Below are 14,562 nucleotides of genomic sequence, written 5' to 3' on the forward strand. Positions count from 1 at the left end.
GAGAGAAAAAAAAAAAGGTTGACGTTTACCTCCTTGTACTTTTTAATTATGCTTTGTGGTGCAAGATGTGCAGGAAATGTCTCCGCTTTTGTCACTTAAAACACTGGAGAGTGTGCATATGCATTGTGAGCTTGGAAAGTCTTTGTCTCGTCATTTTACTTATCGCCATGCATTCTGTGTCACAAAAGTCAGTTGACATAGGACTCAGAATTTGCCTTTTACTCTGTGGCCACCTTTATGAATAATGTACCGTCCTTCCCAATGCCCACCCTTCTATTTAAAGAGGTTTTGTAAGGGGAAAAGACTTGAAAGATTACGGCTTTTATTTTTGACGACCTTTCACGGTATGTAAGTGCTCAGATGGTTCTTACAATGCCAAATTGACCTTGTTTGATCAATTTTAGTCTATCGTTGACAGCAACGCAATTCTGCGCTCTTTAATTTAAATTCATGCTGTTGAATTTCAAGAGCCGGATTGCTGTTGCGTTGTCAAGGGAAACTAGACTTCGGCATAACAAATGAGTGCATGAATGCTGAGAATCTGTGTACAACATACTACCTAGTGCTGCTCTTCTCTATGTGGACACCTGCTTTAAAATGTGGTGTATATCTCTTTACCTGTCTGTGCGTAACACTCTGTGCTCTTCATCGTCGTAGCCTTCCGTGTTATCTCCAGTTTGGTTGATTATGATGAAATGGCTTAGAATGAGCTGCCCATTTTAATCTCTCATACTGATTGGTTGTAACATACTTCCTTCCTGTATCATTGGTCGTCCCTTTGGCCCTGCCCCCTTCTCGCCTGCCCACAATTTTTTTTCTCTCAATATTTTGATACAATCTTTGACTACGTATATTGCCCCAGTTATTCAGTTAGTCAAAGCTTTCTAAACCAATTCTAGTAGGCATCATTATAAACTTAGCAGCAGTCTTGTAAATGTGATGAGAATTTTTATTTCTTCTTTTTTTTTTCTCTGTGAACATTACGCATTATATACATCTGTCCTATGTTGCCTTTATTTGCTGATATTTTTTTATTTTAAATTGAGGAAAGATTGCTTGTTAATATAATTTTACAATAACTTAACTACCTGTGTGGGTTGTTTTATTTCATATTGCATTAGATTTTGGAGTAATTGGAATATGCTACTGAAGCTGTGGACGTTACTAAAAAGGTTTAATGAATGCTTAAGTTACACATATACAAAGTATCTAACTTATGCATGAAAATAATGAAAATGACGTTTTGCAGTGTAAAAGACCCGGAGGATTCCATCTGCAGCTGGAGCTTATAGCACACATCAAACACACTGGCAGCACACAATAGCTCATTGTTGTGGCAGGTACGGGAATAATACATGTGTAAAAGAATAATTGTCCAACAGTCAGCGGCTAATATTACATTCACATCTCCTCTCCTGGTAAATGCTTTAGCAACACCACACAGCAGCATGTAGCATGCAGGACGCACTGGCATCACCAGATCACCATCATCACAAATATTAGATATCTATGAGTTATGAGGAGTTCCATACGAAGAGGTGGACATTTCTGACTGTGTAATTTTGAATAATTTAGTAGCCAAGGGGTAAAACTATCCAATATTTGCTGTAGTCCATAGCCACAAGAACAAGGAAATCCTGAACCATGGGGGGGATTTAGGGGCGGGGGAACACTGCAGCTTGGGCTGACCTGCTGTGACCTGAGAAAGGACGAGGGACACAGTTGTCTGCACCAGTGGTTCCCAACCTGGAGAACGGTGGCCACTCCAGTGGGTCACTAGATCAGACTAATGTGTCGCTAAATGATTAAAATGAAGTAAAGGTTCTACTTCATCAATTTGTATTATTTTCCCCCCTAATCTTTGGGGATTTTCTTTGTGTGAAAGATTTCATAGTTTAACCGTTGGAGACCAAATTTTTCAAATGACACAATCTGAGATGTTTACAAGGGGAAATTACTCTGGTGGAATTCCTCGCACCGCATAGACTTCTATGTTATGAGGGTGGGAAACAATGGTTTACACTGCCTTGTGAACTGTTATCAGATCACGTAAGATTGTTCTTTACTTGCCTATTTACCATAACGGGGGGGGGTTCTCCTTTGTGGGACATTCCTCACTGTGTATTGATTGGATGACAAGACTCTATAGGTGGTATATTGACAGTCTATTATCAAGACTATAGGGCCTTGAAACAGTCAATAGGTCCTGCAGGCGTAGCAATATCCACAAAAGGTGTTATAGGATAATGTTTAGCCATTGCTGAGTGGGTTGCCAGGTTGTGTCTCATGGCGTGACTGTGAATGGTTACTGTTGGGAATCTGTGGGGATTCATTCAGAAGCTGTCTGTTTTTGTTTAGTCAAGATCTATTTATCTCCACCTGCTGGACAAGGCCGTGGGATACAGCTGAAAGGTTGGCAACTGCTAAGTAGCTGAACCTTGAGTTTCAATTCATAACAATGTGTTTAATGTCAAGAAAAAAAAAACATCCCATCTATTCTTGTGATTCTGAATTTTTGTGGGTTCCTTGGAACTTGTTAGGCTCCTTGTGCTACTTTTTTGTCTTTGGTTATCATGTCTAGATGTTTTTCTTTTAATTGAGATGTATAAGTTTGTTATAATAACCTGTACGATAGTGTTCTCTTATCTGATCGTAAGTGGAGCTATTAGGCCTTTTAGACCTAATCAAACTAATTTAATTCACATGGTGGGTCAGCTGATTGTAAAGCCTACATGTATCCCTTCATCAAATGTGTCCCCGATTTGCCTGAAGAAGACCCAGCAGGGTTGAAACGTTGCTTTTGTATTAAATATGGGATTGTTTTCATGTTAGATTTTTTATCTTAAGAGGACAACCAGTCTAAAAGGTACAAATTGGCCCTTCGAAAAGCTTCATTGTACTATGAAAGGTCCTCCACTATTCTTAGATAATTCATCTGTTCCCTGAAAGATGGTCATTTAAGATAACTACATCTGAATCAAGGTTTTAGGAAAGATATCTAAAAAAAGAAGTAAATGTCAAGACTAAGTGCCGCTTAAGCCAGCTGAGGTTATTACATTGAAGGAAGTAAATATGTTATTTGTAGGCCAATCGATTTTGATATATTTTGAAAATGATATAAATTCAGCCAGATGGGTCACCGCAGTGTCCACAGTACTCAGTGAAAAATGTTTTTCATATCTGTTGCTCTCCTGTTGGAGTAAAAATGGCTTCACATTGCCCTCTGGTGGGCTTCAAAAAGACCCTCCGGTTTTGTAGAGACCTCTGGCCCAGACATAATATTTCCACTCCCTTAAAGCAACTGAACACACTGCACAAGCTGGCTTTGGTTTTGTATGAATCTTAACAAAGGTCCGTGGTTGGAAGGGTCTGACGGTGTTCTGGTTTCTGTCTAACAATAGGAAGTAAGGCTGAGCTGCTGCTGGCTGCTCTCCACAGGATGTGGCCTGGCTGGGCTCTGTCCAAACCTGCTCTCTCCAAATTTAGAGCCAAACAGTTAAGGTTATGAAAGCTGTAGCGACACAAAACTGCTTTGTTGTCGTACTGTATATATCTATATACACAAAACCTTGACTGCACTTTTCAGCAGCACTTTATCACGGCCACCATTCCAATAGTTTGATGCTTTAAACAAACGGATACATCTTGTTTTTTTGGTTGTTTGCTGTAACTGTTGTGATTAATGGCCCGTGTCTGTGCCCTAACCCGAGGGACCATAAAGATCTTAACTGATACTTACTTTTATCAGCGGGGTTTTGTTTGGGGGGTGTTTTTTTTTAGCCGTCTTTAGTGGATAGGACAGCTGAAGACAGGACATTGGGAGAGATAGGGGGATGACATGCAAGGGCTGCTCGGTGGAATCGAACCCCGGCCGCTGCGGTAAGCCGTGCTTAATCCTTAGAAACCAGGTGAGCTACCAGGGCGCCCCAGCAGGGATACTTTTCCAGTCACTTTTACACTAATCAGACATATCAAAGCCCACACTACCATTGATGCTGCTCATTTATTGCATGCACAAATATTCCAGGAGAAAATGATAAAAATGTACCCAAATATATGAGCAGGTTAATAATGTAGTGCTGCTGTTATGAAGAGGAGGAAAAAGCTATAACAAAGACAAGAGGAAAGCCAATTAAACTAATAATTACTATTAGACTATTATCTAAAAATACTGTTTTAACATTTGGGAGTCTAATTATTTTTACCTTGAGGGGAATTCAAATATTTGACTGATGCATCTTTAGTATTTTCCATTATCAAATTAGCTGCTCTTTCACCACTTACACAGACATCAGAAACTAAGACCTTGGAAAGTCATAACACATAACAGATAAACTCATAAAACAGTCCTTAAGATCCATGGTTTTAGGAAGGGGGAACAATTGAGCACATTATAGTTTTTATTGTAAATTAGGTGGGACTGTGGCTGTAAAATTGTATATTTTGAGGTTTTGTATTTCACTTACGTGGAAGATTTATTGTTTTATTGTACTGCCAAGGGACTACGGGCGTTAAATGGTACATTTAATATACAACCCGGTCCAATGCCTCTCTTCTTGTTCTATACTGGGTTAATGTTAACTTGTGCACTGTCCCTGTTTATATAAAATATAACCTAACACTCATATAAAATATGAGAGGCAGTTACTATTATAGTGAATCTGGCATTTTATATCTAATTTTAAGAATCTCAAATCAATAGCTGGGCAAAGATTAGACAGTTAGGTATTAACTCATATCAAGGCTTTAATGCCACACACAACTCCCGTGTGTGTGTGTGTGTTTGTGTGTTTGCTTTGCTTTGCTTGCTTTGTTGAACTTGGCATGATCCACCTACAGTACAGTGGGTTTACTATTTATCACATCCAGACAAGACAGCAAACAACAGGCAGATTGTCATGTGGTGTCCCACTGCCGTGTGCGTCAACATTAAAGACATGCAGCCATTATCTTAACAGAAACATGATGTAAAAATGAAAGGCTATCTTGTTTTGTCTTAATGGGTTGGGTTGGAAGAGGATGAGTCACAGCGACTCAGAGAAGCGACAAGCCAACTACAGATGTGTTTCAAACAATGGCTTACAGTTCTGATGCATTTTAATTTTAGCAAGTCCATGTGAGGGCAACAACTGTGCTCATCAATGTTAATGAACAAAGAAAGTGAATAGATGAAGTGCAACACATTTTAGGTCATATTTTGCATTTAAATTGGGAACTTTAAGCCCGAGTCTTCCCAGGTTATTCTTTATTATACTACAATGCAACATTCAAAAGCGATACAGATGGTCATTATACATTGAATGTGTCTAATCACAAATGCTCCTACATAATTCAGAGAAGGTCTTCCTTTGAGTAATCCATCAAATTACAGTTACCAGAGGTTTGCACTGTAATCATCATATATAAAGCAGTCTTCTGTGAATCACCGTGGAGCAATCAGCCAATCGATTTTATTTGTCACATCGTCATATAAGATACAACCTCAGTGAAATCTGTTTAAAGGCACCGTATTAATATAGCACCTTAACCTGCCTTATAATGACAAAAAAAGACATTTTTTAACATGGGACATTTAAATCTTAAGGTCTTTTAAACTTTGGAATTAAGAACATTTAGAGGACGTCTACTGTACATCATGTGATACCTCAAACAAAAACTCTTGCCTGGAGTGTCTCTCTGTGTCTCACTTTATCTGGCTACAGAAGCCAACAGTATAAACTGCAGCCGTCATTGAGAAACACAGAGAGGCGAGCTCAAGTTTAGAGACTGACAGTTTTTAAGTACAGGAGTGCCCGGAAGCAATTATAAGAACAAGTTTGGAGGGGTTGGTTACAATGCTGACAACCCCATCTCATGCTGAACAAAGAGACACACACACACACCTACGTATATAGTACATAAGACTGGTCGGATGGCTAATACATGCCTTGACTTGAATCAACCTTATTTTATTTTCTCTAGTAACAAACGTACCTCCATAGGATGGTAGCCCATAGGCCCCTTGCCCCCCTAGAGAACACAAAGAGAGGAATGTTACTGACACTTAATGTGTAATTCTACATTAAGAATTAATGAATTGTTTCAAGATTTTGTGGCTGCAACTCCTATGAGATAGCGTGAGTGCAGATAGCATTGGGACCTTTACACCCACGATGCTGGTATATATATATATATATATATATATATATATATATATATATATATATATATATATATACTGTATATATATCTATTAGACTGCAGGGGGAAATAACATGTCCCTTGAAACTCTTCAATCACAAAAAAAAGTACAGGAATTTGTCTTAGTGAAAGTGGTGCACAGATCTCACCTTGTAGACAACTTTCCCAGCCTGCAGCACATAAAGCCTCTCAGGCAGAGCACCATACTTTATGGCAGAGACATTATTCATTTCATCCACAACCACGGGACACTGGGGCTCCTTTTGAACCAAGATCTGTGCGGCAGACAGCCTGTCCTCCAGGCTCCGGTGTTGGTTGATGTCAAAGTTGTTGGTAAAGGCCCAACCGTCTGACACAGACATAAAGAATGTGATCACATCGATTAAAGAATACTTGACAAAAAAGTGTGTATTGTATTGCCTCATCATCACGTTAAGTGAAGTGATCATGAAATAATTGAATTGCTGCATTAAAAATCCTCCACTGCAGGTTTTTTTTCCCCCATGAGGATGTAGACTAAAATGGTAATGGCCAATAGACTATTCTGTACTTTCAAGGGTAAGGAAAACCAAGTACTTTCAAGGTACACATCCATCTTCAAAACTAGTAAGGGTTTATTTTTGCACAATGTGCACTTTTAAGTCTTTCAGAAAAGTTTGCCTGCCTTTCCACTTACAGATTTTGGATGCATGGTTTCTCCTGCACCAATACATTTGATGGTGATAAGGCCTTTACCTTTCTCTCACCTGTTGCATGTGCCTCGGCGATGTAGATCACAAGAAAGTCAGCAACATCGCTGAAGTCCTTGACGAGTTGCTTGAACTCCTCAAGTTTGTACATAAACGGGGGTCAGGTGCAACTTCCAAAACTCAACACCAGCGGTCTGGTGTCTGCAGAGAAAATACAACAGCTCCAAATTAGAGAGGAGAGAGAGAGAGAGAGAGAGAGAGAGAGAGAGAGAGAGAGAGAGAGAGAGAGAGAGAGAGAGAGAGAGAGAGAGAAACAGAGACTTGAATCTCATCACGCACCTGTCATGTACTTGTGAACACTTGTTTTCTTTCCCTCCATGTTGAACACAGACGTGTCCGGAGCGTCTCCTCCCATAAACGCCTCTTGTCCGAGAGACAGCCACAGGTGATGAGAGACGGTTTTTAAGAAGTTGAAGGAAGCGAATGTCTGACCCCAATCTTCATACTTAAAGTTGGGATTCTGAGTCATGGTGGTCTTTTCATTCATTTTGAGGATGATCGTCTTGGTGAGATTTGGTGAAATGTATTGCATAATCGAGATTAGGAGATTGATTCCTATCATATAGAAAAACATGCATGTTGTCGACAAATAGACCATCAGTCTTTGCAGAGACATGTTTTCTCCTTGATGGTGAACTCCCAATGGCGAGGGGACTTCACAGCGCCTCGGTGATCTGAATGTTGTCGGTTGCCGCCCACTCGGCTAACGTTTGAAGATAGCTGCCTTCAAGGCCCCTTTTGAGAGCTCGTACTTTGTAGGTCGCCAGTAAACACGGATCCTTTGTGATGCATGTAGGCTACATGGATGTTGACGTTTCCATCAGACATGGCATTAGGCTACTGTTGGAAACGATGATACTTCAGAGGTCTTCCTTTAGGACGTTTTGTCCGTAGCAGAGAACTAACCATGCATCATGTCCATGCCAAAAAAAGGCGTTTGATTTCCATGGACATGTTTATCTTGCTTGTTAGAGGTGGAATCACATTAAATTTGTGACACCCGAAGGCCACGTATATTATTTCTAGGTTTCATACACAAACCTTAGGGGCTTTTGGTTATATTTCGGTAACACTTTACAATCATGTAGGTCTAGGCTTATTACTGTGGAACAAATGAGGAACGAATGGTTGTCTTCTCCCGACTTGGAAATTTTACTTTTTCTGAGGCAAAATTTAAAATGAAAACCCTTTTATCAAGGTTATAGTCATCTTTTTGTAACCCTTTTGTTGCTTTCCCCCATTGATTTTGTCACTTTTGTCCACTTTTTCTGAGCCTTTTGAATTTTTTGTGGGTTTTTCCAAAAATGTTAAAGCTTTTTTTTTTTTAAAGTTCTTTTGTTTTTTTCTCCATCTGCTGTAAAATTGACAAGAAACACCCAAATTCAATGAAAATAGAGAACGGATTATTTATTTAACTTGTGAGGAGCATGGTTGGGAACCATCCACGTTACCTAGAATTTTTTTTTTTTTTAAAGAAACACAAATTTCTGACATAGAAACTTTTTTGGAAAGGGGTCAAATTTGACCCAAAAACAACAAGAGGGTTAATGATTTGTTACTGATTGACTCATTCATTTAACAGACTGGTAGCTAGGCCACTGTTGCATGAATGAGTAGCCTAACAAATGGTTATGGATACTCATTCATTGAACACCAGCTACTGTTTACCAGTAACAAATAGTTACAAAAAACAAAATTAGTGCTTCAATCATTCAATCAGAAACTAATCATTAACAAACCATTCGTTCCTCATTCGTTCCTAGGCTACTTACATTTTTATGTACCTTATTGTAAAGCATGGGTCTCAAACTCGCGGCCCGGGGGCCAATTGCGGCCCGCGGGATGATATTTTGTGGCCCCCTACTTGACATCAAAGTTAAGTGTTAGTGCGGCCCGCGCGTTCTGAAACTTTTTGTCATTGCGCATGTCACTTATGGGCTACCGTAGTCTCGTGACAGCGGCGTAACCGTTGTCAAGCTAGCTAAGTACCCTCTGTTGCAAATGCCTGAGGTTTGACAATGTGATGTCTGTGTTTGTGAAATGCACCAACCATATCAGATCTAGGGGTTTAAAGCACCGGCAGTTCCGTGCCCTTTTTTGAAGAAATAGAGGGTTTTTTTGGAATACTTGATGCGGCCCAGCTAAACCCAGACTCTACTTCCAGCGGCCCCCAAGTAAATTGAGTTTGAGACCCCTGTTGTAAAGTGTTAAAGATGTTTCTAGTGTGGATGGATTGACAGCTGAAACATTTAATTCGCCCCCTGGTGGAAGGCTACAGTAAACGTCATACCCCCCCCCCATTTAGCGAATGGGGCCCGTTATTATTATTAAAGGCAGTTATACAGTTATTGAGAATCTGTGTTATTAAACTAAGAAATGGAAGAAAAAAAAACAATTCCGAAAGATTGTTTCTGTCAAACGGTTGGTAGTTCCTATTACACTGTTTGTTCAAGGGTTTATTTTTCTGATAGGACATGGGAGGAAACGTCATGATTGACAGCTGTGACTTGCCAGTTGTCGGGCGTGTATGGGCGGGACTTCGATAGAGGGTCTACATTCACTACTCTAAAGTTAACGTTCAGGCCTCCACCAGGCTAGTTTACTGCTGAGCTCTAATGCATAACTGCACTTTATGTTAGTAATGAAACTAAAATCTGGCACATTCCATGACTATGAATAAGTATGGGTATTTAAATTAATTTTAAAATTAAGAGATTAAGAAGATTTTGGTCTGGTGGCACACCTTGTTCACCATAGTTATCCCCAGTGATGGATGTGGCTTGCGGAATCATTTTTATTCTCAGAAACAGGTGTCCATTGGGCGATCTAGCTAGTGGTTCCCAAAGTGGGGTCCGGGTACCCCCAGGGGTCCTTGAGGGGTCCCAGGGGGTCTGAACAAAAAAGGGGACTCAATTATTCACTATTATTGTAATGGGACGGCACTGGAGGTTGGACCCAAAAGCAGATGACGACACAGGATATACAATAAAGTGATTTAATTTCTGAATCTTATACAATAATTGTGCAGGTGACAATAAGAGGGGGACGACATCATGACAATAATTCCATCCATTTGACTATAATAGATGACTATTTTGGTAACGGGTTTCATAAATACTCTGTGATAAAACATCTAAATGCAAAGAATCCTATTCCTCACTCAGTTCCCACATTTATTGTGCGTTCAGAAGAAAATAAAAAAATAAATTCCAACAGTTTATCACAAGGCCTATGTAATCTATAATGGACACGGACTATATTTCCCTTTTGTACTCCTCTCTCCTTGACTTTCCTCCCTTCCGCAGGTAACTGCCCCAGGTCCCTATTGGTTTCTGTTATTAAAAATATTGTATTCAAATGTGTGTACTGTACTTGATAGTTTGTGCACTCCAATGCAGAGAGTGGGAGAAACTGTGATAATCAATCTGCCGATGTTCCTTAACCCAAGTTGCCTACTACCAGGTAGGTGAAGTAGAGGAGATGTAACATGCAGGCAATCTTCAATCACAGCTATTTAATCTCTTGAAAGTATAAGATGTGGATTCTATGCATTCATTTTCGTTGTTGGCTCTATGTGGAAAAAAAAACAAAATCTGTAATTGCATGTGACAGTGTGTGAACTAGGCTTATGGAAAAGGCTATGATTTCTAAAACTACAGGACTGGGGAGTCACAGAGTAGCCTAATATTTCAAGATTTATCAAAGCATACAATAACAATTAAATAATAACTTACTTCTTGTAGCCTATTCCATACATTGGTTTTTTTTTAACTGATCTGTTATCAGTTCCCCATCACTTCAGTAGTGGCGGTGTTTAGAGACCCAGCAGATGGTAGGACGTAAAGATGTAAAAGTGTTGATGTCAGAATCTAAGATTACATTAAACCAGACACCTATTTTTTGCATTTTGTTTTAGAAATGACATAAGTAGCCTATCTTAACAGCAGAATGGAGAGTAATACAATGAATAAGATATGTTTCATGTGGTTTTCAAACTTATTTACTGAAAATGAAACAGCATGGTAAAGAGTTACAGAGTTACAGTGAATGAACAGCTAGGTGTATAAATGCTCAAAAGAACACATCATAACCATTGAACCTTAAACCGTCAATAAGTGCGTTATCACTCTCACTTTATCTTTCTGTCGTACGTGTTCATTCACGGGGACTCATATTTCCAACAGCACGCAAAGGCAGCATCACATAACCGTCCTGCATTTCCGCGTTTTTAAAGCCCAGATCTATTGCACAGAACCATTTGGCGCAGCACAACACCCTTTACGGAACATTTATAAACTTTAACTCGACCGCTTTTCCACCAACCCGCTTGTATTTTGCACACTGATAATCATACCTTAAATGTTACTGACGGTGTCAGCGCTGACCTTCAGGATTACTTTCCACAGAAAGGCCACTTGGTGGCGCTGTAGAATAGCAGTTCCCACATGAACACTGTTCTAGAAGAACCAGCTCTGGGTTTGTCACAGAAAATAACAACTTCACGCGCATGGACGTTGGCGAGACCTGTCAGATAACTCTATGTAATTCTTTATTTTTAAGTAAGTTCAATTAAACCATATTCCAAAGATATCAGGTAGGCCTAATCGTTTGGATATTTTTTTATGAACCATGATCCAGAGAATAATGTAAATACAATGTAATTAATGTAGGTAGGCCTGGCTCAAACAAAACAGCAGCATGCTGAACAAAATGCACCTCAATGTGTGATTTCCAATAGTTCCGTTCACATTTACATCCACGTTAATAGGAGAAATGTTAGACTAATTTTGAAAAACACATGAACCTAAATGATGTCAACAATCTGCTGTGGGCCTATGAATTCCCATCCCAGTTTTCTTAAGTAGACTTAAAGGCCTGCACCTGTGCGCAATTGTCATCAAACTCTCGGTAGCCTTCGTTGACCAGACTGGAAATCAAATTAATTAAATTAATTACATAAACGTCCAGAAAGAAATGTGATGCGCTTTACATTGGGATACTTCTTAATTTCAGCTAAATTATAGCCTAGTATATTTAGTATATAATAGTACATTTTTGATAATAGCCTACATGTTTTAAAACGGAGCAGAGCGATGGCTGATCTGATCATAACGCACCGCGGGCGTAGGCCTACTAGGCTACCAAAGCTTGGAGAACACCGTTGTTAAAGGATCTGTTCAACTTTAATAGTAGCCTACATGTTTTAGGCCTACATCAGACGTTGAAGACTGGGTAACTCGCGATAGGCTACATGCCAAGTATCAGCACGCGCATGCTGTAGCTCTCGAAAACTTCCATCGGAGCTTGCCTACAGCAGTCTCGATCCATCTTATCCTCCCACAGAAACACGGACACAGTCTCCATTGGTGCTTCTGAATCCCGGGTGCCAATCAGAGATAGAGAGAGAGAGAGAGAGAGAGAGAGAGAGAGAGAGAGAGAGAGAGAGAGAGAGAGAGAGAGAGAGAGAGAGACGCATGGGATGCTGATGACAGATCCGCACTGAGATGATGGTATCGATCAGGCTTACAGATGCTCTCCACTTCAGTTTGATAAACATGCTGAATGTGCGCAATTCCATTTTTTTCTGTTCCTCGTTGGCTAATTGAATGAGGTAGGTGTTTTCAAATCCGTGAAGTTTAATCGCTGTTTTCGTTTTTTTTTTTTTTGATTCTATGTTAAAGTGAATGCATTGCACGAGGAAGACAACCCGTCTTCGCGTTGATGAAGTTTGCAGTGATTTAGTCATTTTTCTTTTCGCGTGCGCAGGTAATGTGAGCAGCAGCCGCACACTGCATGGGAAAGCCGAGTCATCGATGCAGAACCCCTCAGCGCTGTTCGGGATGGTCAGCCACTGTCAGACCCCAACTTTTACAGACTTCCCCGGCTTGTCGCTCTCCGTGTACGGCAGCAAGGCGGACATCTGTACGCGGCGGGCCGGGAGCGCTGGTTTTGGATCGCAGATTTGCCGGACTTCCCATGACACCCTGAGTCAAATGAACCGCGCCAGCCCAAAGAGTCTCGGTGCATCCGAAGAAAAGGCGCATCTGGCTGCCAAATCTTCGCGCTCGTGCCTCTCTCTTCCACCCGTGCAAGGTAAAGACTCCTTTAGCCCCGAATGTCTTCTTTAATTGATGCTGTTGAAGTGTTTGGGTGTTATAAAGCTAGTTAAGTGATTTCCAAGCACACTGGATACATTGGAGCAATGCAGCAATGCCTAATTCTATCCTTAAATCAAATTATAAGGTAAACAACGACAAATGCAGTCAAACAGCAGCCGTGTCAGTCTTGCCAATTTGACGAATTAGCAGTTTCTAGGTTATTTGAGATAAAAGCCATCATCCAAAATATTGTTGCTTCCATATGGCTTCCCAAGAGCATCCTTTGAAGCAGCTGTGCTGTGTATTTGTGTTGCAGTTGTGGATTAGGTCTGTTAATTAAATCCAGAGCTCACTTGGATCCTCGGCCAATTCATAAATAACACCAGAATCAAAGTCTCTGTTGCACACGAAGGCCATGTGAAGTAATGTACAGTATGTGGAGTAACTGCCAAGCAAGTGTGCATTTCCTAAGTATGTTAGTAAGGCATGGAGCATTCAGCCCACCTGATTAGTGTGAAGTTGTCTCATTTAGTTAAATATGGAAAACTTGGCAACTTGAATTTTTGACAATATTTAAAGAATAATTAATTTAAAAAAAACACATTTTTCTTCTGTTTTCCGTCAAATTTAGAACAATAGAACAATATTAATCCTGAATATGATTAACTCTAAATGCTCAAATGGCTCACAATTCATATTTGAATTAGAAAAAAAAAAGGATTATAAACTTTGACTTGGTGGTGAAAAGCGTAAACTTTAAAACAATTACACAGATGAAATGAGCCCTGTCACACAGATAGCATCCAGAGTGGAAACTGGGCTTTGCGTCTCTGTACAAGCCTGCTCCATCCTGTTTAGACAGAGTGTTGTTGTGAGAGGGCGGAGGTAATTACAGACCCATCCTAAATTATGATTAGACGGAACAGACTTTTTTATTAGCAATCATCCTTGCAGCTAGAAGGGGATCAGCGGATTTGATTATTGTTTCTTCTTGCTAAACACAAACCATATGTCTGCTGAATGTGTCTCAGCATTTATGAGTTCCCTTGGAGCCCAGTTGTGCCCTCAGCCCTCCATCCCCAGCATCCCCGACCAGAATGAATCGTCTCATTGTCTTTGCAACGCTTTTGAACTAACTTCCCGTAAATTGTGGGAATGCAAGATGTGTTATGCGTTTGTGGATTATGTTGAGCACATTAACATTGAAGCAGACACATATCTGTGTATTTGGTTCTGACTGTGAGGCAGTTGAGTGACATTTTAATAGTTTCATTATCTTGTGGGTTTATGAATTAAAATAGTTTTCCGCCTTCTTTTCAAAGTGCTAAAACTGCAACCCGATATCTACTTGCTGAAGCACATAGACATTCAACTACACATCCAAACATAATGCATATTCACGATTTGGCAGTAATACATTTTCCTATTATATTTGACAGTACTAATTAATTAATACAATTTTTTATTCAGGTCATCGTGTACTCCTAATGTTGCTATCTATATGAATAAGCGCTGTACTGTAGACATTTTGTGTT

The 14,562-nt window shown here is 40.0% G+C and overlaps 2 protein-coding genes across 3 annotated transcripts in view; one reads left to right on the forward strand and one right to left on the reverse strand.

The window, feature by feature from the left end:
* Positions 1–5,216: 5,216 nt before the first annotated feature.
* dio1 (iodothyronine deiodinase 1) lies at positions 5,217–7,615 on the reverse strand. The gene is made up of 4 exons (XM_032526844.1): positions 7,209–7,615; positions 6,927–7,070; positions 6,330–6,529; positions 5,217–6,009 (listed from the first exon to the last, which is right to left on the reverse strand). The coding sequence occupies exons 1-4, from the start codon at positions 7,543–7,545 to the stop codon at positions 5,944–5,946; spliced, it is 747 nt and encodes a 248-aa protein (XP_032382735.1). The 5' UTR covers positions 7,546–7,615; the 3' UTR covers positions 5,217–5,943.
* Positions 7,616–12,385: 4,770 nt separating this feature from the next.
* glis1b (GLIS family zinc finger 1b) overlaps positions 12,386–14,562 on the forward strand; it is an 81,108-nt gene continuing 78,931 nt past the window's right edge. For both annotated transcript variants that reach the window (XM_032524798.1, XM_032524799.1), the window contains exons 1-2: positions 12,386–12,540; positions 12,696–13,022. In XM_032524798.1, the coding sequence (XP_032380689.1) occupies positions 12,743–13,022 (280 nt within the window). In that variant the 5' untranslated portion in view covers positions 12,386–12,540; positions 12,696–12,742. The remainder of the gene's footprint in view (positions 12,541–12,695; positions 13,023–14,562) is intronic.

The sequence above is a fragment of the Etheostoma spectabile genome, chromosome 9, assembly GCF_008692095.1.
Source record: "Etheostoma spectabile isolate EspeVRDwgs_2016 chromosome 9, UIUC_Espe_1.0, whole genome shotgun sequence".
NCBI lineage: Eukaryota > Metazoa > Chordata > Actinopteri > Perciformes > Percidae > Etheostoma > Etheostoma spectabile.